Below are 23,370 nucleotides of genomic sequence, written 5' to 3' on the forward strand. Positions count from 1 at the left end.
ATTAATAAAATAAATGTTAATGTTTAAACAGTTATTTTTTACAATTTCAATTTACAGTTAAAACAGATACCTTTTTAAATGATATTTCCATCCTGAGTAAATAGGAGTGACAGAAAAATGGACCATTTTTTCTGAACAGCGGCAATCTGTGAGAGAATGCCACTCCATTCTTTCCTTTTTAGGGAAGGGAACTGATTTATGACAGGAAATTCCAATCAGAGCTCCTTCAGAAATACAGAGCCATATTTTCATTGACAGGTCTAACGTAGTGTAGAGCAGTCAGGGGAAAGCAAACCACGCCCCATGTTTCACAGCAGTTAGTTGTTGTATTCTGTAATTTAAAGGTCCAGCATCACAGACAGCCACTTTGAAGCTGATATCAAAAAGTAAGCATGTAAGGTGATGATGATGAGTAGTGTATCGTGCAATACAGGATGGGGTGACAGGTAGATAAAGTGTCAGGTGAGTACGTGCAGGGTGCCAGGTGAGTAAAGTCTTCGGTCCAGCCCTAGGAGAAGAGGGGACTGTTGAATCAAGATCTGAACATTTTGGAGATCTGGAGAAGACATTGTTGGAATGTGAGATACACTGGGAAATCAGCTGAATAATTATTTAAGGGTTAGATGAAATGTTGAGTTGTCCAGAAGCATTTGTAAAAACACTGTCAGAACTGAAAATAGATGGGAAAGGATGGTGTTTTTGCTGATGATGGGGGGTTCAATACAGTACATGGAGATGTGGCCCAGTGACAGATATATAGAGAGAGAAGAGGGGGGAGAAAGAGAGTGTGAAGGGAGGCAGAGAGAGGGGTAGGAAGAGAAGAAAGGGAGAGAGAGACAGAGTTAGGGAGAAAGAGAAACAGTGAAGGAAGGAGTTGGGGGTGTAGAGAAAAGGAGTGGGCACAGGGAAGAAAAAAAAGACAGGAACAGAGAGAGGAAAAGCATTAGAGAGAGACAGACAGACAGACAAAGTGACGTGAAACAAACAAATAATGAGATAAGCTAAAAGAGAACTGGTTAAGGTGCTAATGAGAAATGTATATGGTAGAAAATGGGTTGGTGTGCTAGGAGCAACACACATACAGGTGTGGGGAAAGGGAACGAAGGAAGAGGGTGATTAATTTTCTGAAATTGTAAAGCTCAGAGGACAAACTTGCTGATTTACCTCCTCCCTCTTCACTAGTAGCTAGAAAAGTCAAATGTAGCAATGTATTGGAACGGTCTGTTTCCTGAATGATGTAATATTCATAGATTGCTGGTTTATACAGTAAAAAATGGGTGAGAGAGTACAGCATTTACTCACACTAAATATGCAGTGCACGTGGTATTAAAAAATGTTGACAAAATGCTAATCTACACTCCAAGCAAATACAACCCATTTCTATAATATGGTATTTTAGGTTTCATACCACATTGAGCTAGAAGATGAATTTTCCATCAAAAACATTTTAGAAGTTTTTTTTTTACATTTAATATTTATCCATGCAATTTACACCATCAATTAAACAGCACAATAATTTGTTTGTTCAAAAATATTACTTCAGAAATTCACAACACTATCAAGAAAAAAGTGCTTAATTATTTTTCATACTTTTCTAGTAACGTACATACATATGTCAGCTTACTTTCAGTATTTTGTGTAATCACTGGAGTTTGAGTTTCCTTTGTGTACGTAACAATCTCTCGTGGAGGAAAGTCTACTTGTGTGATTTTTGCCATCTCCAGTTTAATGGGTCCTCGTCTGTCAGTAAATGATTGGGACAGGGAGAGAGAATTACTGAAGTTACAAAATAAGTAACTGTATACAAAGCTAAAAGAGCATATGAAAAACATCAATTGATAAATATTTAAAACAAAGATGTAACTTTATTCCCCAATTCTGCAGACTAGCACGTGAGAAATATACAAATGGCAGAAAAGTACAATAAATAGAATGAATAAGCAATACCCAATATCAGCTTGAAGCTGCAGAACTGAAGGATCGGTATCCCAGTGAAAGGTCCTAAATGATTGACAAGTCAACCGTGCAGCATTATCAAAAAAAGTTTAGATCAGTAATGTTAATATTGATGTACATTTAATTCAGACATTCATTTTCCATAAATATACTTAAACTAAGCACTAATTTTTAGTGTACTGTTTATTGTAACACTACCTGTTGTACAGGTGAACAATATCATTAAACATTTATTACTTGATGCTTGTACATTAGGAAGGATTTCTATGTTAAAACAAAATATTTAGGAAAAGTCACATTTCAGCTAAACATCAGATGAATACAGACAGTAAGATAACTTTAGTGTATACGTTTTAAACACCACACAATATTGAGAAAAATAACTAGCAGCATGAAAAATAATATACAGCTAAAGAAACAAGAAATGAAAAAGGATTGTAGGAAAAGGTATTACAAAAGCCAAAGACAGATCATCTTAGAATAGATATGGGGGAACTGTGATAGTGACGGGTTGATTGAAAGGAGACTTGGTTAGTGTCCAAGTGGCTGCCAATTGTGTTTTTTTGAATTTTAAAGAAAAGATCTGCTTTTTGAAGTTTGATAAAATGAACCTCACTACAAACCTCAACTTTTTTTTAAAAATCAGGTCTCAAAACTAAACTTAATTAATTTTTCAGTTCTGAAATATTAGATTACCAAGTGACGATAAGTTATGGTAAAATTAGAGACTTTATTTGGTGCCTAGCAAAGGAATCTAAGGAAGTCACGAGTCAAACAAACACAGTGGAAGATGAATTACACAAAGGCAAGCACTAAGTACTCACAAAAAAACAATAAGATGGCAAACAATTTCATCAAGTTTCAACATGTTTTCCATTAATTCATGCCTATTCCAATCCACATACAATGTGGTATAATGATTTGGAAAAAACACGTAATTCTAATTACCAAACAAATATAAACAAATACTGATTACTTGGTTCACACTGAATTCTGCATTTGCAAGACCTCTTTCAGTGCATCATCTGCCAAATCAAAGGTACACTGCTCAGTTCCCGTGAGAAATACTGCCCTATAACCTCAAGTTCATCCTATCTTGCAACTTCATCACGTTGAGTCCAATGACATGTCCTAATAAATTTAACAATGCTACAAAGTATACAGCTTAGCAATCGCCTTGATAGTTCTTTCCACTGCAACATTGTTTGTGTCTTCTGTCTCACTGTCACTGAAACAACCCTTGCAAGCTCCAAAGCAAATTCCATTTGAAGTGCTGTCCAACTGTTGCTTCAGTTTTGGAGTTTTCAGCATCATTTTCTTAACATTGTCCCATAACTTTTCCATCTCATCTACACATTTTTCAACATGATTTTCAAAAACATCCTCAAATCATTCCTCCATTTACCATCCGCAAACCATCTTTCAATTATTTTGCTTTCAGCAATTTTCTTCTTTGAAATATTTAGGCTACATTTTATCAGAGGCACCATACTATAAAACACAAAATGTTTCTCATGGTGGTAACATCAGTGTAGGTTAAAAACCATTAACACTAAAATATTGATGTTGATGCGATTGATGAGGCTCCTTGCCAGTTTGCTCAGCAGTCCGACAAAGAAAACAGTAGATGACAAATGTCTGCTTCCTCAACAATAGAACATTCATCAGTCAAACTGACTACCTCAAGCATTAAAAGGCGTTTACAACTATAAATAAGTTTCCCCTGTCTAATGCACCTAACCAACACATCCCTGAATACTATGAGCAATTCAGCATGGCCAATTCACCTAATCTGCATATCTGTGGATTGTGGGAGGAAACAGGAGCACCCGGAGGAAACCCATGCAGACTTGCAGACTTCTCCCAAAGGGTTGTGAATCTGTGGAATTTGCGACCCCAAAGTGCAGTGAACGCTGGGACAGTGAGTAAATTTAAGGAGGAGCTGGACAGATTGTTAACCGTTACTGAGTTGAAGGGTTATGGGGAGAAGACAGGAGGAGGGAGTGAGAAGCATATCATCCAGGATCAAATGATTAAGAATGAAAGTCAAAGTGGTTACTAGATTTCATAGAATCATTGGATGGTTACAAGCAATAACAGGAGGCTATTTGGCCTGTCATGTTTGTGCCGGTGCTCTGAAGGAAAAATACAGCTAATTGGAGACATTCCTGATGAAGGTCTTATGCCCGAAACGTCAATTCTCTTGTTTCTTGGATGTTCCCTGACCTGCTGTGCTTTTCCAGGGCAACACGTTTCAATACAGCTAATACCATGCCACTGCTGTTCCCCGTAGCCTTATAAATCACCTTTTCCAGATAAAGATCCAATTCCATTTTGAAAGCCTCAACTGACCCTAACTCTACCATGCATTCAGTTAGTGCATTCCCAGATCCTAAAAATTGCTGCATGAAAATGTTTATTATTCCACTATTCCTTCTTTTCTTAACAACCTTAAATCAGTGCCTTTTGGTTCTCTATTCTTCCTTAAAATGGAACAATTTCTCTCTATCTACTCTGTGGACTTGAATACCACTATCAAATCTCCTGTCATCTATTCTCCAAAGAAAACAGTCTTAAATTCTCCAATCTTTCCACGAAACTGACGTTCCTCATGTGTGGAGCTATTCTCATTAATGTTTTCTGAACCCTCTCTCTAATACCTTTCTAACTTTTTCGAAGGATCTAGATGCACTATTTTATTCGTGGATAAACACGTGTTTTATACAGGTTTTACATAACCTCCTCACTTTTGTACTTTCTTCCACTAGTGTTAATTGGCCTGGTTGCCACATGCATTATTACTTGGTCTCTCAATCTTTCCTGCCACTTTAACAAATTATGCAAATATACACACACACACACACACACACACACACACACACACACACAAAGGAGCATCTGATGAAGGAACAGCACTCTGAAAGCTAGTGTGCTTCCAATTAAACCTGTTGGACGATAACCTAATGTTGTGTGATTTTTAACTTTGTACACCCCAGTCCAACACCAGCATGTCCAAATCATATTTCCAAGGCAGGGTGGTGAGTGGCACGGATTGGAATTTGCAGATAGCAGGGTTCCTGTCTACTACTCCCGGCCTTCTAAATGGAAGTGGTCATGGTGTTAGCTAAGGAAACGTAATGACTTTCTGCAGTAGTACATACTGCTGCCACTATGTGTCAGTGGTGGGGAAAGTGAATGTTTCTTTGTGGATGTGGTGCCAGTCAAGCAGGCTATTTTGTCCTGGACAGTATCAGGTTTTTTGAGTTTTGTTGGAGTTGCTCTCATTCAGGTATTCCATCGCACTGTTTCCTGTCACTCAGTAGAGTTTGCCTCCATGTTGTTCCTGTCTCTCTTAGCACATGAGTTCTAACTTTGCGCACAAGTCTGTTCTCCAGCACTACTTTAATATTATTGGAAGACAATGTACACCGCATCAACAGCACTACTCATGTTAACTGTCTCAGTTGCCTCAAAAAATTCAAGCAAGTTAGCTACAATTTGCCTTTGACAAATCAATGCTGGCTTTGTTTACTTAACCTACAACTGACTATTAATTTTGTCCTAAATTAAAATTTCTAGAAGCTACCCCGCCACCAAGGTTAAATTGAATGACTTAAAGTCGTGGGACGCAACTTTATGCCTTTTTTTTGAATAGGCATGCAATATATGCAATTCTCCAGTCTTCTGGCTTCGGCACTACATCTGAGGAGCTTTAGAGTTATGAGAGTGTCCATGTATCGCCTACTCTCATTTCTTCCAACAGCCCCAGCTTCAACTTATCCAGGCCCAGCACCTGATCAACTTTAGGTCCACAGAGCCAATCAATGCCTTCTCGTCAAGTCTAAAAACTTCAAGTGCCTGAACTACCTCCTATTTCAACACAACACTTTATTCCTTGACAGATCTAAGCACAGAGCTAATACCTCAGCCATTCTTTTCATCTTCATATATAAATTGCTTTTATAGTCATCCTACCACATATTTACTATTAATATGCCTATAGAAGACTTTTGGATTTCATTTTATATAACTCTTATTTCTATACTCACTTGCAGGATCACTACTACGGAGATGGGTTTGCTTGCTAATTTCCTACCTAGCTCAATAAATTCTGACTGCAGGACATTTCATTTTCTACCTACCGACCTCATTTGTGAGCCATGAGGGCCATCTACAGCCATCCAGTGACATTCTTCACCCTGGCACTAGGAAGGCAACATACCATCCAAATCTACATGTGTGATTACAGAAATGCCAGTGTCCCACTAACAATTTGTTATACCTTCTTTATTGCTCATCTCATCTTCCTCATGACCACTGAATAGCAGAATCAGCTATAGGGCCATGGATTTAACTCTAGCTGCACTCCTCAGATGAACCAACACTTTCATCAATATTCAGAACTGATTGATGGTTGAAGAGCTAGATGTACTCGGGGGCAACTGCATTACTTGCCTATTTGCTTTTGACTGTCATGTGATCACCCATTTAATCTCTTCCTGCAGACTGTTAAGCTTCACAATGACCACATCTATAAACACGAGACTAACAAAGCTCTTTCCTCATGGATATGTCCCAGTGATGTCAGTGCTACTCAAGCAGAGAAATTGACAATCCAAGCTTTTGCAGCTGACAAGACTTCATATACATATAGCTATGTACATCATAGGTACTTTTATGGAGCTTGCACATGGAACAGGATACGCATTCCCGCGGATCAGAGTTTCCCAGTAGTAAGAATAAAATTTACTACTGAAAAGTGACTCGCAAACACTTCTCCTGTTGTCACTTAAGAAGGGAAACTAATTGAAATGTTTTACTTAACACTTAGCAAAACAAAAAAAAAATTAACTTTCCAGCTCCTTAGAATAACTTCCTAACTTTGGAGAATAATAAACAAAGCAACAACACTCATCGACTAATCAAAGCATGGGTTTCATGTGATGTCACAGTTTGATTCTTTTCTCTTCCTCAGTTCAGTGATCAGAGCTGAGCTGCTCCACACTGCTTCACAGTGATCCCGTACAAGTACTGCAACACCTGCTAATGAATCCTATAATCTGTCTACTAACAATGGACAGAGTAACTTGTATTTCTGACCTAGATCAAGTAGAAATATCTATCAGTTGCTGACTCTCTGTGCAAAATCCGAAAAAAGAATTTTACTCCTTTCCTCTGAAACACATATATATATACGGCTAAGTGCCAAGCTTTGAGTGCTTCTGAACTGAAACCAGCCTTAGCAAACATTTCAATTAATTTACTAACTCACAAACAATGAAGTTCTTGACCAGAGTCCTGTTGAGCTGCTATTTGCAAGATGGTGTTTACAATCTACTTCTCACCCTACACCTAACAGAGATCATCCTTTTTAATTCATTTATGGGCATCATTGGCTGACTAGCATTTATTGCCCATCCCTAGTTGCTCTTCTGATACAACTGATTGGTTTGCCAGGCCATTTCAGAGGGCAACTGAGAGTCAACCACATTACCGTGGCTCTGGAGTCACACGTAGGCTAGACCAGGTGAGGCTGATCTTCTTCCCTGAAGGACATTAGTAAACCAGATGGTTTTTCCGACAATCAACAATGGATTCATGGTCATCATTAGCTTCTTAATCCCAGATTTTTACACAATTCTAATTCGACTATCTGCCATGGTGGGTTTCAAACCCAAGTCCCCAGAACATTAGCTCACATTCTGGTTTAATAATCTAGCAATAATACCCCCAGGCCATCACCTCCCCTTGGATCTAATCAGATCCAAGTAGAAATTTAAAAAAAAGAGGAATTATTCACATAACAGCATAGTAAAAAAGCAGAATTAGTTCTCACTTCAAAATCCTAATCATGGCCCATCATTGCAAGATGAATTCATGAATTGAAGCATATTAGGACCAAAGTATTGGTAAATCACATAGCTAGGACTGTAGATAGGGATTTAAACTAAATACTGGAGAGGAAGGGCTCAATTGCACAGAAATTTTAAAATTAAAGGAGAGGAAAGAGTGTAGGTTAGTGATGAAGCACATTGTTACCAAGAAAAAAAGGAAGGAACAGTGTGTGGATGTCTCATTGCACAAAAGAATCATAAAAGAGTAGGGATCGGCTTAGACCCCCACCCTCCTCTCATTTATCTCTCCACCCTGCAGGCACTCTGCCTCTATTCCTGATGAAGGGCTTTTGCCCAAAACGTCGATTTTCCTGCTCCTCGGATGCTGCCTGAATTGAAGTGCTTTTCCAACACCACTCTAATCCAGAATCTGGTTTCCAGCATCTGCAGTCATTGTTTTTACCTCATACAACAAACTTAGCCAAGGCGCACAATTTAAGAGCAAGGAGGTTATGCTGGAACTATATATATGTTGGTTAGGCCACAGCTAAATTATTTTCTGCAGTTCTGGAATCCACATTATAGGAGGAATGTGATAGCACTGGAGAGGATGTAAAGGAGATTTACCAGCATGTTGCTATTCACTGAAGAGTTTCAGTTAAGAACAGAGATTGGATAGACTGAGTCTGCTTGCCTTAGAACACAGGAGATTGACAGGAAACATGATTGAGATGCATAAAATTGAGAGGCATAGTTAGGGTAGATAGGAAGAAACTTTTGTCATTAATTCTTCCTGAAGAAGGGCTCATGCCCAAAACGTCGATTCTCCTGCTCCATGGATGCTGCCTGACCTGTTGCGCTTTTCCAGCAACACATCTTCAATTCATTAACTCTTCCATCAAGGAGAAGGGGGCAAATATTCAAGGTAAGGGACAGAAGGCTTAGAAGAAATGTGAGGTAAACATTTTCATTCAGAGCGTGGTTGGAATCTGGAACTCTCTGCTTGTAAGAGGCAAAATGGCTCATAACATTTAAGTATTTAGATGTATATTTGTGATGCCAAGGCATACAAGGTTAGAAAATTGAATTAGAATAGTTAGACGGTTGTTTTCAAATGGGCTATTTTTTTTTTAAAAAGGGGCCTTTTCTAACAATGCATGAAACATTCAGGATAAAATTAATAAGTTAACAGTGCTAACAGAGATAAATAGGTACAATTTGATGGCAATTACTGAGACGTGGTTGCAGGTCGACCACATCTGTGAATTGAATATTGAAGGGTACTCTGTTTCAGAAGGATAAGCAGGAAGGAAAAGAAGTGGTATATCTTTTGTGGGAAAGAACAAGATCAGTGTTTTAGTGAGAAATGATATAAGCACGAGGGAACAAGATGTAGAATCAGTCCTTTTTTTATTTGTGGTATATTGGCATCACTGACTGGCCAGCACTTTCATTGCCTGTCCCTAGTTGCCCTTGAGAAGGTGGTGGTGAGCTGCCTTCTTGAATAACTCTAGTCCACCTGCTGTGGGTTGACCACAATGCCAGGATTTTGACCCAAGGACAGTGAAAAAATGGCAATATATTTCCAAGTCAGGATGGTGAGTGACTTGGAAGGGAACTTGAAGATGGTGGTGTTCCCATATAGCTGCTGCCCTTGTCCTTATAGATGAAGTGGTCCTGAATTTGGAAGGTGCTGTTTCAGGATCTTTGGTGAATTTCTGCAGTACATCTTTCATATAATACACACTACTACCACCACTACAGTGGTGGAGGGAGGGTGCTTGGATAGAATTAAGAAATTGCAAGGGAAGGAAGTCCTTGGTGAAGGTTATCTTTAGGTCCCCAAACAGTAGTTTCATAGTAGGGCAAGTATAAACCAGGACACATTGGAGATTTGTTATAAAAAAGGAAAAGCCAGAATCACAAGTGATTTTTGATATGCCTGAAGGATTGTTTATTGAATATATTAGAGAGTGTTTCTTGGAGCAATTACTTCACCTGATGAAGGAGCAGCGTTTTGGAAGCTTGTGATTTCAAATAAACCTGTTGGACTATAACCTGTTGTTGTGTGACTTCTGATTTTGTCCACCCTAGTCTAATACTGGTATCTCCTATCTTCCTCAGAGAAACAGGCAATGCGGAGACTACAGAAAAGGAAGAACTTAATGAACTTAAAGAAATTTAACTTGGGAAAAAGTGTTGAGAAAATTATTGTGATTAAAGGCAGACAAGTCCCCAGGGCCTGATGAGCTACAGTCTAGGGTGTTAAAAGTAGCAGCAGAGAGAAAAGATCCATTGGCTATATTCTAAAATTCCCTGGAGGCTGGAAAGGTTCCAATGGTTTGAAAAATGCGAATATAAAGTGCTCAAAATGGGAGGGAGGCAGACAATACAAAACCACGGAATATTTAATGTCTATCACTGGGAAATTGCTAGAATCCATTATGAAGGAAGTGATAATTGGACATTTGGAAAGTCAAAATGCCTGTCAAAAGTCAGAGTTGATATGGTTTCATGAAGAATAAATAATATTTGACTGGTTTGCTACTGCATCAGACTCAGCATGATGTCACGAAGAACAAGTCACATTTGACTAATTTGCTAGAGCTCTTCGAAGATGCGAAGAGCAAAATGAACAATGGGGATACTGTAAACGTCGTATATCTGGACTTTCAGAAAGCATTTGATAAGATGCCATAGTAAAAGTTAATATACCAGATTAGATCACATGGGGTTAGGGGCAATATATTAGCTTGGACAAAGGATGGGCTTACCAATAGAAAAGAAAGTCAGGATAAATTGGTTTTTGTCTGGTTTGCAAGATGTAAGTGGTGGAGTGGCACAGGATTTGGTCCTCAGTTCCCAACATTTACAATCAATGTCAATGACCTGGATGCAAAGATAGAAGGTGACACTAAATTAAGTGGGAAAGCAAATGTCAATAAAGAAATTTACAAGTGGATATGGATAAGTTAGGTAAATGGGCCAAAAATTGGCAGATGGAGTTTAATATGGATAAGTGTTTGGTGATCCAATTTGTATGGAAAATAGAGAAGCAACTTATTATCTAGGTGGAGAGAAACTTCAGAGTGCTTTGGTGCAGAGGGATCTAGATGTGCTTGAAATTGCAGAAAACTAGTATGCGGGTACAATAGGAAAACAGGAAGTCAAATGGAATTTTGGTAGTGATTGTTAAAGTGATAGAGAATAAAAGTAGGGAAGTGTTCCTGTGATTGTACAAGGCATTAGTGACACTGCATCTATACGTAATTTTGGTTCCTTTAATTTATGAGGGATGAAGTTTCATTGGAGGCATTTCAGAGGTGGTTCACTAGATTGATACCAGAGATGAAACTTTTGTCGTATGAAGAAAAAATAAACAGTTTCAGCCGATATTCTCTAGAGTTCAGAAGAATGAGGAGATCTATTTGAGATGGGAAGTGGTGGAGGCTGGTACAATTGCAACATTTAAAAGGCATCTGGATGGGTATATGAATAGGAAGGGTTTGGAGGGATATGGGCCAGGTGCTGGCAGGTGGGACTAGATTGGGTTGGAATATCTGGTCAGCATGGACGAGTTGGACCAAAAGGTGTGTTTCTATGCTGTACATCTCTATGACTCAAAGACTGTATGATATCTATGTAAGATATAACGGGCATTGACACAACAGAAGTAAAGCAGATTCTTTTTCCCCTGTGAGGCAATGATAGGTTATAGATTTAGGATAGAGTTGGAAATTTAAAACAGAGATGGAGAAATTACTTCTCTCAAAGGGTCGTGAGTTTATGGAATTACTGCTATAGAATGCAATGGATGCCAGGACAGGAGACAGACAGATTTAAGATTTTGGAAAGACACCAGTAAAGTTGAATTGAGGCTGAGATGGGATTTGCCATAACCAAACTGAATAGCTGAACAGATTCGATGGGCTGAATTGTCTACTCGTGCTCCTAGTTCTTATGTTCTAAGATGTTAAGGAACAGCACAGCACTATACTATAGGTGGAGAAGGAAACAAAAATACGTTTTAAAATGAAAACAGTCACTAGGCTGATACTATGTACCATCCAGCAGCTGCCTGAAGAATGGTATTTATAATCAGGTACAAAATCACACAATGTAGCTTCCAAAAACTGTAATGGGAGGAAAAACTGTAGAAATAAACACATTTCTTACTTTTGAGACAATGAAATCATAAAATTCATACATATCAGAAATTATACACTCTATAGATACAACAGAAAATGCAGACTGAAATGTAAATAAGTGGTCATACCTTGCCCCAAGAGTGCAATCAGCAGAATCCTGGCTTCCAGCCTCACTTGGTGTACTCACCGATTTTGAGGGAGGAGATGTAGGAGGGACTAAATAGTGAAACAGACAGGTATCCGCTGTTACTACCCGTAGTGGATGCACTGGTAGTGATGTTTCAAAATTAATTTAACATGAAATATTGAATAAAACAAAGGTGATGGCATTAAAGAAAAATACATGAATGAAATGAAATTTAAAAAGAGAGAAAGGAAAAAGCAAAGTTAAATTCCATGCAGTGGTTCATGCACTTAACAATGTATGCAGTCAGTGCTTGGATGAAATAAATTTGGAATCATTTGTGCACTTTAGTCATGCTTTCCTCAAATATAAAACAACAGTATCTTGCTGATTATCCAACAAATCCAAACATGCACTATCCCTTTTGCTGACTAATACATAACATGGAGTAAAAACTGTCACACAGCATTTGTACTGAAATCACAAAACTTTTTAATACAAATAACATTCACAGTCAATAACACATCTGTTTAGCAATTTGTGAAAATAAACATTTATGCATAATTCTTTATGTAGTGTGTAACAGCTCCTTTCTAGAATCAAATATCATATTAGGTCAGAGAAAAGGGATCTTGCATAATAGGCTAATATGCCTTCAGTGAATGGGGGAATTGGAACACAAAGGGTACTACAAATGTGATGTTTTGTTTACAAGTCGATGAATAATAGAAGTAAAACATGATACAATGAAATAGTTCAGAAAATTGTATCTTAACATCGAGAATGATTTGCATTTAACAAAAACTGTGACACACATGCAAAAATAATTTTTAAATCTTTTAACCTCTTTCACCACATAGTATATACAGCACAAAAACAAGTAATTCAGCACAACTAGTTCACTTTGCCATTTAAGTTTAAATACATTTAAATATGTAAATATATATATAAAAATCAATATTTTTAAAAACTGCTTTAAATTGTGTGACAGCAATAGTGTTATTTCCAGGCCAGAAAAGATCCTACTGAACACAAAATGTCAAAATGTGTGGGCCAGAGTGCGCATATCATACATGAAACATGAGAGACAGAAAGCTTTCACAAATTTCATTTATAACTTGCACAATTTTTGAAATGTATACAGCATAATGTAATAAAATAACAGGGTGTTAAACAGATTCAAATCAACTCATCATATATTGTAAATTCATGCTATTAGAATTGGTGAAGACCTAGAAGCAGAATTACTGCTCTGTCCATCAATGAATGGATATGAAACTTTAATACTTAAATATCTGTATACCTCAGTAGGATTGAGCCACATGGTCTTGATCCAAATAGTTTGTTTGTTTTTATTTCTACCATATTGGCCATAGGAAGAACATTGATTTTGTAGGAATTCAGATATATCTTTAATATAAATGCAAAGTCTCAGCGCCTGGAAGCATTATATCAATTCCCTTCTTTGGGGGCCGGCGGGTGTGGGGTTGGTGACGAGAGAAAGAATGCTAAGTATTATTTCTCCAATATTATTGAAACATTATTATCACAGTCCATCACCTTCCCATTTTTGTATTCTAAAAATATTGAGGAATATGGAATAGTGCAGGAAAATGCTGATAAGATAGATCAGTCATAGAGCTGTACAGCATAGAAACAGATCCTTTGGCCTACTCACCCATGCCAACCCGATATCCTAAGTTAATCTAGTCCCATTTGCCAGGATTTAGCTCATACCCCTCTAAATCCTTCCTATTCATCTGCTCATCCAGACGCCTTTTAAAAGTTGTAATTGTATCAGCCTTCAACATTTCTTATGGTAGCTCATTCCATGCACATACCACCCTCTGTGAGAACTAAATTGCCCATAGTTTTCATAGATGTGTAGGTTAGTAGGTTATATACATGAGTCAGGGGTAAATAAAGGGTGGGGGGGGGTAATAGGTCTGGGTGGGTTACTCTTTGGAGGGTCGGTGCGGATTGTTGGGCCGAATAGCCTGTTTCCACACTGTAGGGATTCTATATAAAAAAGGGTTGCCCCTTAGGTCCATTTTAAATCTTTTCCCCCTCATCTTAAACTTATGCCCTCTAGTTTTGGACACTCCTACCCTGGGGAAAAGACGTTGGCTATCCACCCTATCCATGCCCCTCAAAGTTTATTTTATAAACTTCTGTAAACAGCCCTGAGCCTCCGATGCTCCAGGGAAAATAGCCCCAGCCTATTCAGCCTCTCCCTACAGCTCAAACACCCTTGTAAATCTTTTTCTGAACCCTTTCAAGTTTCACAGCACTCTTCCTTTTGTAGGGGGAATAGAGCTGAACGCAGTATTCCAAAAGTGGTCTAACCAATGTCCTGTACAGATGCAACACGACCTCTCAACTCCTGTACTCCATACGTGCCAACAAAGACAAGCATATCAAATACCTTCTTCACTATCCTGTCTACCTACAACTCCACTTTCAAGAAACTACAAATCTGCACTCCAAGTTCCCTTTGTTCAACAACATTTGCCAGGACGCTACCATTAAGTGCATAAGACCTGCCCTGATTTGCCTTTCCAAAATGCAGCATCTCACATTTATCGAAATTAAACTCCATCTGCCACTCCTTGGCCCATCAGATCAAGGTCCTGTTGTACTCCAAGATAATAGTCTTCGCAATTTTGATGTCATCTGCAAACTTACTAACCATACCTCCTTTGTTCACATTCAAATCATTTATATAAATGACAAAAAAGCAGTGGATCCAGCATCGATCGTTGTGGCACACCACTGGTCACAGGCCTCCAGTATGAAAAGCAACCCACCATCACCACTCTCTGCCTCCGAGCCAGTTCTATATCCAAATGGCTAGTTTTCTCTGCACTCCATGTGATCTAACCTTGCTAACCACTCTACCATGAGGAAACTTGTCGAATGCCTTCCTGAAGTCCATATAGATCACATCCACCACTCTACCCTCACCACTCCTTTGTTACTTCTTCAAAACTCAATCAAGTTAGTGAGACACGATTTCCCACACACAAAACCAAGTTGACTATCCCTAACCAGATCTTGCCTTTCCAAATACATGTAAATCCTGCCCCTCAGAATCCCCTCCATCAACCTTCCCACCACTGATATCAGGCTCACTGGTCTGTAATTCCCTGGCCTTTCCTTACCACCTTTCTTAAGTAGTGCACAAAGTTAGCCAACCTCCAGCACCTCACCTGTAGCTATCAACGATACAAATATCTCAGCAAAGGGCCCAGCAATCTTTTCTATAACTTCCCAGAAAGTTCTAGAGTACACCTGATCAGGTCCCAGGGATTTATCTACCTGTATGTATTTTAAGACATCCAGCACCACTTCCTCTGTAATATGCATGTTTTTAAGATGTCACTATTTATTTCCCAAGTTCTCTAGCTTCCACATCCTTCTCCACAGTAAATCTGTTTAGTACCGCCCACATCTCCTGCAATTCCACACATAGGTGCCCTTGCTGATCTTTAAGGGGTCCTATTATCTCCCTAGTTACCCTTTTGTCCTTTATGTATTTGTAGAATCCCTCTGGATTCTCCTTAACCCTATTAGCCAAAGCTATCTCTTTGACCTTTTTGCCCTCCTGATTTCCCTCTTAAGTATTCTTCAACTGCCTATCTACTTTTTTAGGGATTCACTCGATCCATGCTGTCTATATCTAACATATGCTTCCTTCTTATTCTTGTCCAAAATCTCAATTTATCTAGTCATCCAGCATTCTCTACACCTACCAGCCTTGCTCTTCACTCTAACAGGAACATACTATAGCTGGACTCTTTGTTATCTCATTTGTGAAGGCTTCCCACTTTCCAGCCATCATGATTTCATTACTTTGCTCCTATTTCTTGTGTTCTTATATTAATGCCAGGGTCCACTACTCCGATAATCACTAATCCTGAAGAAGGGCTAATGCCCGAAACGTCGATTCTCCTGTTCCCTAGATGCTGCCTGACCTGCTGCGCTTCTCCAGCAACACATTTCCATCTCTGATCTCCAGCATCTGCAGACCTCATTTTCTAATCACTAATCCTACCTTCCAATCTCATTGAAGCTGAAATCATCCAACTGCAGTTCATGTCCTAACCTGGCCCATGGCTAGTACATCAAGCATATGTTCGCAGCAGCCTATGTTGTCCCTCAAATCCTCCAACACTGGCACAACACTGTCACCAGATTGTTGAATACACCAGCACTTCCCCTGATTTTCACTGACTCAGTTCTGCTGGGTTTTCATTATGCAGACTCTTAAAATACTACCTTGCTGTCAAGGGAGTTGCACATACATCATCTCTGGTGTTGAGCTCTTTTGTCCATGTTTGGACTAAGGGCACAGTATGGCAAGATAAATGGCCCCAGCAGAAGCCAAACTGAGCATCATTCAGGAGGTTATAGCCGGATAGGTGCTGCTTAATATGGTCAACAACATCTGCCATCACTTTGCTAATGACCTTGAACAGACTGGTGGAACTGTAATTAGCGGAGTTGGATTTGTCCTGCATTTTACGGACCAGACGTACCTGAGAAATATTCCATTTTGCTGGGTAGATACCATCATTGTAGCTTTACTGGAATAGCTCAGCAAGAGGCAAATCTAGTTCTGGAGCACAAGTCATCAGTACTATTATCAGACTGTTATTAGGGCCCATATTCTTTGCAGCACCCAAAGCCTTCAGTCATTTTTTGATATCATGTGGAGTGAACCAAATTGGTTGAAGACTGTAATGCTCAGTTGGGCACCCCAGGTTTCCATTACACCTGTCTTGTATATGTTTTCCTTTTCTTCAATTAGGTTCCTATAACATGCCTTAGTGCATTTGTGTTAAAGATGCACGATAAATGCAAGTTACTGTTTTATCAGTCTCACTATTCTGGTCTCTGGCACTGTGCTCATCCTGTTTTCTCATTAGTCCTTCTTTTCACTCACCCAAGCTCTCCTGCCAACTCATGCCAACTCCAGCCCAGCACTGCTCTTCATTTTTATTCCCTTCCCCAATTTCAGTTCATTCAATTCCCTGAATATGCCTTAACTCTAGTAGTTAATTCTCTTCAAAAACCTCAAGGAATAAGCAAACAACCAACATTCTTTTTAAGAGTTTAAAGAGATATATTTGTTGTATTATTATTTTATTGAAAAATATGGTTTTAGCCAGCTTAAAATAGATTTTCTCATGGTAGTGAGAAGAAATAGGACAAGTTGAGAAGACAGTGGATGGGGGGATTGTGACAGGAAGCACAGGATGTGAAGAAAGACGATAAAAGGACGCTGTCAGGAAGGATAGACAGGATATGCTGGAGGGGACACAAGAATGGGTTAATAAATTAGAGAAAAAGAGGAATAAAGAATTGAAGAACAATAGAAGAAATAAGAGAGGAGAACTGCATAAATCCAAAGAGATGAGTGCAAGACATAAGAACAGGAAGATGCTGGTAAGATTAATCGGGAATGCATAAGGGGTGGTTTTGCAGTTGTGAGCAACTGTAAGCAGGACCCAACTTTTGTTGACAAGGAAAGCAAATCAGAATAGAAAGGGAGGAGGTCAAGTGGAATTGTAAACAAAAGAGCTGTGGGAAATATATGAGTTAAATGAGCAGTCTAAGTGAAAGGGATATGGGGGCAAGGGGTAGCAGGACTGAATTACAGCAAGGGTGAAAGCAAAAACAATAAGGAAGCCCATTTGTCTGGTGTCTGTATTCTCACCAAAACGTTTACCATGTATGAGTCCATTCTTGTCCTCATTATATTATCCAATCTACCACTGCATGCCCAAAAGAAAAGTAAAAATTAGAGAGGATAGACAAGTCAAAAGAGATGCCCACACTTTAACAGAGCAACTTTAGACATCACTTTTAATGTATGAAAATATTTTTAAAAATTAAAAATAAAAAATATTCTCAACAGGAACAATCAAACATATTTAACACAGAGCAACATGAGATTTAGGACAGATTAGGAATAGATTGGCAAAAACATAGCTATAAGGAACATCTTAAAAGGTGAAAGCAGAGACAACAGAACAGCAACGCAAGCTAGTAGCAATGATTAAAACAGAAACTTCAGACTTAGTGTGCAGCATCAAGGAGGATCCACTTGTTAGTATATTGCAAGTCTATAAATATAGTCTGTATTGCTTGTGAATATAGCACTTTGCTGTCACAGTTGGTAGTGCTGTTTCACAAATGAACATCTCCAACTCATCTGAGCAATACCATAGTAGATCTGCTTTATGTTATTCTACGTCTTTGTAGCAATGACAGTAACCGTGTCAGTCCCAATTAACATTTCCTTGCAGAGCAAATGCTCTTTTTGGGATTTAACTCTCAAAAAATCAATACAACAAAACAAAATTGAGAGACATAGGTTTAGATTACCGTTTTGGTTTTTCCCAGTTAAACTTACTAACTTAAAATGTATTGTTATTCATAATTATATATTGTGCCTTTAAGGACACAGTAACATAATGATGCTCTACTGCCATCTACTGATAGCCCAATATCGTTATCTGTAATGTTAACATTTGCTAATTTATTTAGGAGTTAAGAAATGGATAACATAAAATGTAAAAAACACAAACTTTAGCTCTCAATATTTCAGTAAGCCAAAAATAATTAGAATCTGTTAAACCTTCATTCTGATTAACATTTGACATATTTAGACAGTTATATCAAACAAATCTGACATCATGTAAAAACAAACCTAAGTGCTACTCCCATTGTAAATTATTAGCGAGCAGCACTGTTTACTTTCATTTCCATGGCTCCAATTCAAATCTCACTTTAAACTGACTTTCATAAAACAAAATAAAACAAAACAGCACCTAACTTAGTAAAATATTCACAAAGAAAACAAACCACATTCTCACAAAGTGAAACATACCTCATTAACAAAATCCACATACATACCAAAAGAGGGTTCAGATGTAATGCCCATGCTCTGCAACAATGCCTCAGCTTCTCTTCGTTTCTTTTCAATATCAGATTCTTCGATTTGTACCAACTCTTTTTTCTGATCAGCCTAAGGTAGAAATGACAAGTACAACACTTTTACAAAATATAGTAATGAATTGTGATTATGTAATAGAACTCAAAAAAAAGGTGCATCATCTATTTCAAGCCATGTTATCGTTGATTGTTCTTTTAACCAACCTTTTTTCAATCTCTGCTGAGGAAGCTATCATAATATAGGTGCTCTCAGCTCTCTGATACTTCCTAAACATGTTCACGCTTCATGCATTATCCTAGGTGAAAATACTTGACAAATTATTTCAGAAAAACATTATAATCAAGTCCAAAGCCATCGTCAAATATATATCATCATCTAATATGGTCTGAGGGAATGCCCGAGACCTAATGGAATGAGGGAATAGCTGATGGATATATTAATATATTATATATAATACATGGAGTTTAATTAACTAAATTTAACTAAGGAAATAAGGCACTCACTAAAAGTGTGGACTTGGGACTCTATCCATTACCTTTTAATGTATAATAGTGGTAGTAGAGGATGGGTGAGTTGAAAAGTGCGATGCTGGAAAAGTGCAGCAGGCCAGGCAGCATCCGAGGTGCAGGGGAATCGATGTTTCAGGCATAAGCCCTCCTTCAGGAATGAGGTTGGTGTGCCAAGCGGGCTGAGATAAAAGGTAGGGTCAGGGGTGCTGGGAATACAATACGTGAAAGGAGGTGAGGGTGAAGGTGATAGGCCGGAGAGGTCGGGAAGATGATTGCAGGTCAAGAGGGCAGTGCTGAATCGGGGGGTTGGGACTGAGATAAAGTGGGGGGAGGGGAAATGAGGAAGCTGGAGAAATCTACATTCATCCCGTGTGGTTGGAGGGTTCCTAGGTGGAAGATGAGGCGCTCTTCCTCCAGGCATCGTGTGGCCAGGGTCTGGCGATGGAGGAGGCCAAGGACCTGCATGTCCTTGGCGGAGTGGGAGGGGGAGTTAAAGTGTTCAGCCACGGGGCGGTTGGGTTGTATGGTGCGGGTGTTCCAGAGGTATTCCCTGAAACGTTCCGCAAGTAGGCAGCCTGTCTCCCCAATGTAGAGAAGATCACATCGGGAGCAGCGGATACAGTAAATGATGTCTGTGGAGGTACAGGTGAATTTGCGACGGATATAGAAGGATCCCTTGGGGCCTTGGAGGGAAGTAAGCAGGGAGGTATGGGCGTTTTGCACTTCTTGCGGTTGCAGGGGAAGATGCTGGGAGTGGAGGTTGGGTTGGTGGGGGGTGTGGATCTGACGAGGGAGTCGCGGAGGTAGTGGTCTCTCCGGTCGGTTTGTCGTAAATGTCTATGTTGAGTCGGTCGCCCGAAATAGAAATGGAGGTATCTAGGAAGGGGAGGAAGGAGTCTGAGACGGTCCAGGTAAATTTGAAGTCGGGGTGGAAGGTGTTAGTAAAGTGAATGAACTGTTCAACCTCCTCATGGGAGCATGAGGCAGCGCCAATACAATCATCGATGTAGCAGAGGAAAAGGTGGGGGATGGTGCCAGTGTAGATGCGGAAGATAGACTGTTCCACATATCCGACGAAGAGGCAGGTATAGCTGGGGCCCATGCGGGTGCCCACGGCTATTCCTTTGGTTTGGAGGAAGTGGGGGGATTGAAAGGAGAAATTGTTAAGAGTGAGGACCAGTTCAGTCAGTCGAAGGAGGGCACACCAGCCTCATTCCTGAAGAAGGGTTTATGCCCGAAATGTCGATTCTCCTGCTCCTCGGATGCTGCCTGGCCTGCTGCGCTTTTCCAGCACCACACTTTTCAACTCTGGTCTCCAGCATCTGCAGTCCTCACTTTCTCCTAGAGGATGGGTGAGTCAAAATGTCTAGTTTCAGTGTATGATTACTCAATGGTCTTCTGAAAATGAGCCTCAAGGCCATTGTTTGAATGAAGTTGTGATGCAAATGTGCGTTCCTTCTTTATCAAAAAGGAAATGAGATGTGGCTTTAGCACTTTCATTATCGTACAGAAGCAGGATAAAAATCAACTTTTTTCTGGAATTAGAGCCTGATGATTTAAACATGGATGAAGTTTGGAATGCTTGTTAACTTGCATGGGAATAATTTCTCAAAAGATAATTTACTGACTGCTTATTAGGCATGGTCAAACTTGATACATTTAAAAAGATTGAGAATAAGACCATGGAAAAGCACATAATGAAATTTGTAGACTGCGTGTAAAACTGCAGTGGAAACGTGTGGAATAAACTAGCTAAAATGCTACCTCGACTCTAAGTACTAAGGGTTGGATGAAAGCTAAGGAATTTGAGAGTGCTACCAGTTTCAGATTTGGGGATGATAACACACTAAAATATTTGAGGAATAGTCATCCGTTATGAAACAATCAAAACTGAACATTTAGTTATGCAGTGCCCATTGAAATACTGTTACTATTGAGTAGGCCATTGATGATGAAAGCACACTGGATATGGAAAAAAAAAAATCACTGAACTTGCATTTTACACAACTGGTACATTATAGTACAGGATGTAGAAATAAGGATGGTGAGTTCAATAAGAGTTAAGAGATAAGTGATAAATGTGAGAACTTATCGGCAAGTACACCATCATGATTGATAGTAAGTCTCACCTTAGCGAAAGATTTCAACGAGAGTGTGGCTATTGATTTACAGATATAGATAATGTTTATTTTCACTTTAGATTTGTCAACCAGATTTTGTCAGTCAACAACAACATAGTAAAACTAAGAAAATAACTGTGGATATGGTAATGGACAGGTGCCCAGAATTGGACCACTGACAAAATGTCTCTCCAATAACGGTGATGGAATTTGCAAAAAAATTCATTAGAACACATGAACATTATAGTTATGAAGCAGCAGACAGCACTTTTAGCAATAGAGAATGCAAAAGGAACCATTCAGAACCAAATGTATAAAATTTTGGCAGATTAGCCGAGCTGTAAACATCATCTGTACTATCCGTGCTAAGAGCTTGTTGCAGATGGTTGAAGGGTACAGTAATCTCAGGTAGTTTTTGGCAGGAATCCTAAAGTTTCATCAGTAACACATGTTCAGCCCCCAGCGTGGGTTGGGGCTACAATTAACTCTACATTTTTCAGAGCATTTGAATACACTGCATGCAGACAGAAAGGTTTTAAATCCAAAGTATCAGAAAGAATTCAGTGGACATCAAGTTACAAGATAACCAGTTTCAATCTGGAAGATATGGTTTACTGTAAGAGACAAGGACTTAAAGAATGGAGAGGTCTGCGGCAAGTTATTGGTAAAGATGGAAAAGTAATAAGTGTACAGCGTACAGACCAGACTGTTCAGGTACACTCTTCAAGGTTGAATAGTATGGATCTTAAAAATGTGTTGCTGGAAAAGTGCAGGAGGTCGGGCAGCATCAAAGGAACACGATAATCGACGTTTCGGGCATAAGCCCTTCTTCAGGAATTTATAGTCCTCAAAAAAACTCCAGCATCTGCAGTCCTCACTTTCTCCTGAATAGTATGGATTACAAATTTGCAGATTCTGAAAGTGTTGTAAAATATAACGAATGAGGTACCTCTCATACCCAACATAGCAGAGCTATGTCAAAACTGCTGTGATTGACAGTTTGTCTGATGATGAACAGATCAGTTCTGATGACCAATATGAGGCCACAGGTCCCAAAGGATAACTGCCAAAAGTGGGTACGAACCTCAAATATTTACGAGAAGTGGCTAGTCAATGGATAAATGTGACCACTATAAGTAGAGCAGGGAAGGTCAATGGAAAATATAAAAGCTGAATGATTGTATTGAAATGAAGTGCAGATGGCTAGGGTCATGGATTGGGAATATGAGGTACAAAGATGAAAAGCAAGAAGATGCAGTATAAGTTCTAACAGTATAAGTTCTAAGCCAACACTTTCCAGGGGAGATCAAACTGTAGTAGCCCAGAAGGAGATAGAAGGCCAAGAAATAAGTCATAGTTTTAACAAGGTTAAGAAATACTGTACAAATAAGGAACAACACCAAGAACAGAAGGCTTTGCTTTCCAAGAAGCTTTGGAAAGTCTTGGTGACTACAAGCAAACTAGAAGACAAGTTAATAAATGTTAGAAAATAACAAGAATTAAAAAATTGGAATGAATCTGGGGTTACTTGATAGGGTACTTGTTAGGGAATAATCAGCTCTATCAATTAGGCAGAAATGCACAAAAAGGATATCACTTGCTGGGACTTGTAAGACTAAAACAATGAGGTTTTGAAGAGAAAATGGACGACCAAGATACAGAAGTGGGTACACCAACAGCAGGAAAAGCAATTTTGAACTTTTTTTTGGTTCTGTTGT

The 23,370-nt window shown here is 39.1% G+C and overlaps 1 protein-coding gene across 4 annotated transcripts in view; it reads right to left on the reverse strand.

Annotated features, from left to right (window-relative positions):
* Nucleotides 1-23,370, reverse strand: part of dync1i2b (dynein, cytoplasmic 1, intermediate chain 2b) — an 87,296-nt gene that overhangs the window by 52,115 nt on the left and 11,811 nt on the right. Inside the window, exons 3-6 of one of the 4 annotated variants that reach the window (XM_043693645.1) lie at nt 18,984-19,095; nt 12,067-12,205; nt 1,948-2,001; nt 1,625-1,740 (exon numbers count right to left, since the gene is read on the reverse strand). In XM_043693645.1, coding sequence (XP_043549580.1) covers nt 1,625-1,740; nt 1,948-2,001; nt 12,067-12,205; nt 18,984-19,095 — 421 coding nt within the window. The remainder of the gene's footprint in view (nt 1-1,624; nt 1,741-1,947; nt 2,002-12,066; nt 12,206-18,983; nt 19,096-23,370) is intronic. The other 3 variants (XM_043693646.1, XM_043693647.1, XM_043693648.1) reach the window with 3 other exon arrangements.

This window comes from Chiloscyllium plagiosum, chromosome 7 (assembly GCF_004010195.1).
Source record: "Chiloscyllium plagiosum isolate BGI_BamShark_2017 chromosome 7, ASM401019v2, whole genome shotgun sequence".
Classification (NCBI taxonomy): Eukaryota; Metazoa; Chordata; class Chondrichthyes; order Orectolobiformes; family Hemiscylliidae; genus Chiloscyllium; species Chiloscyllium plagiosum.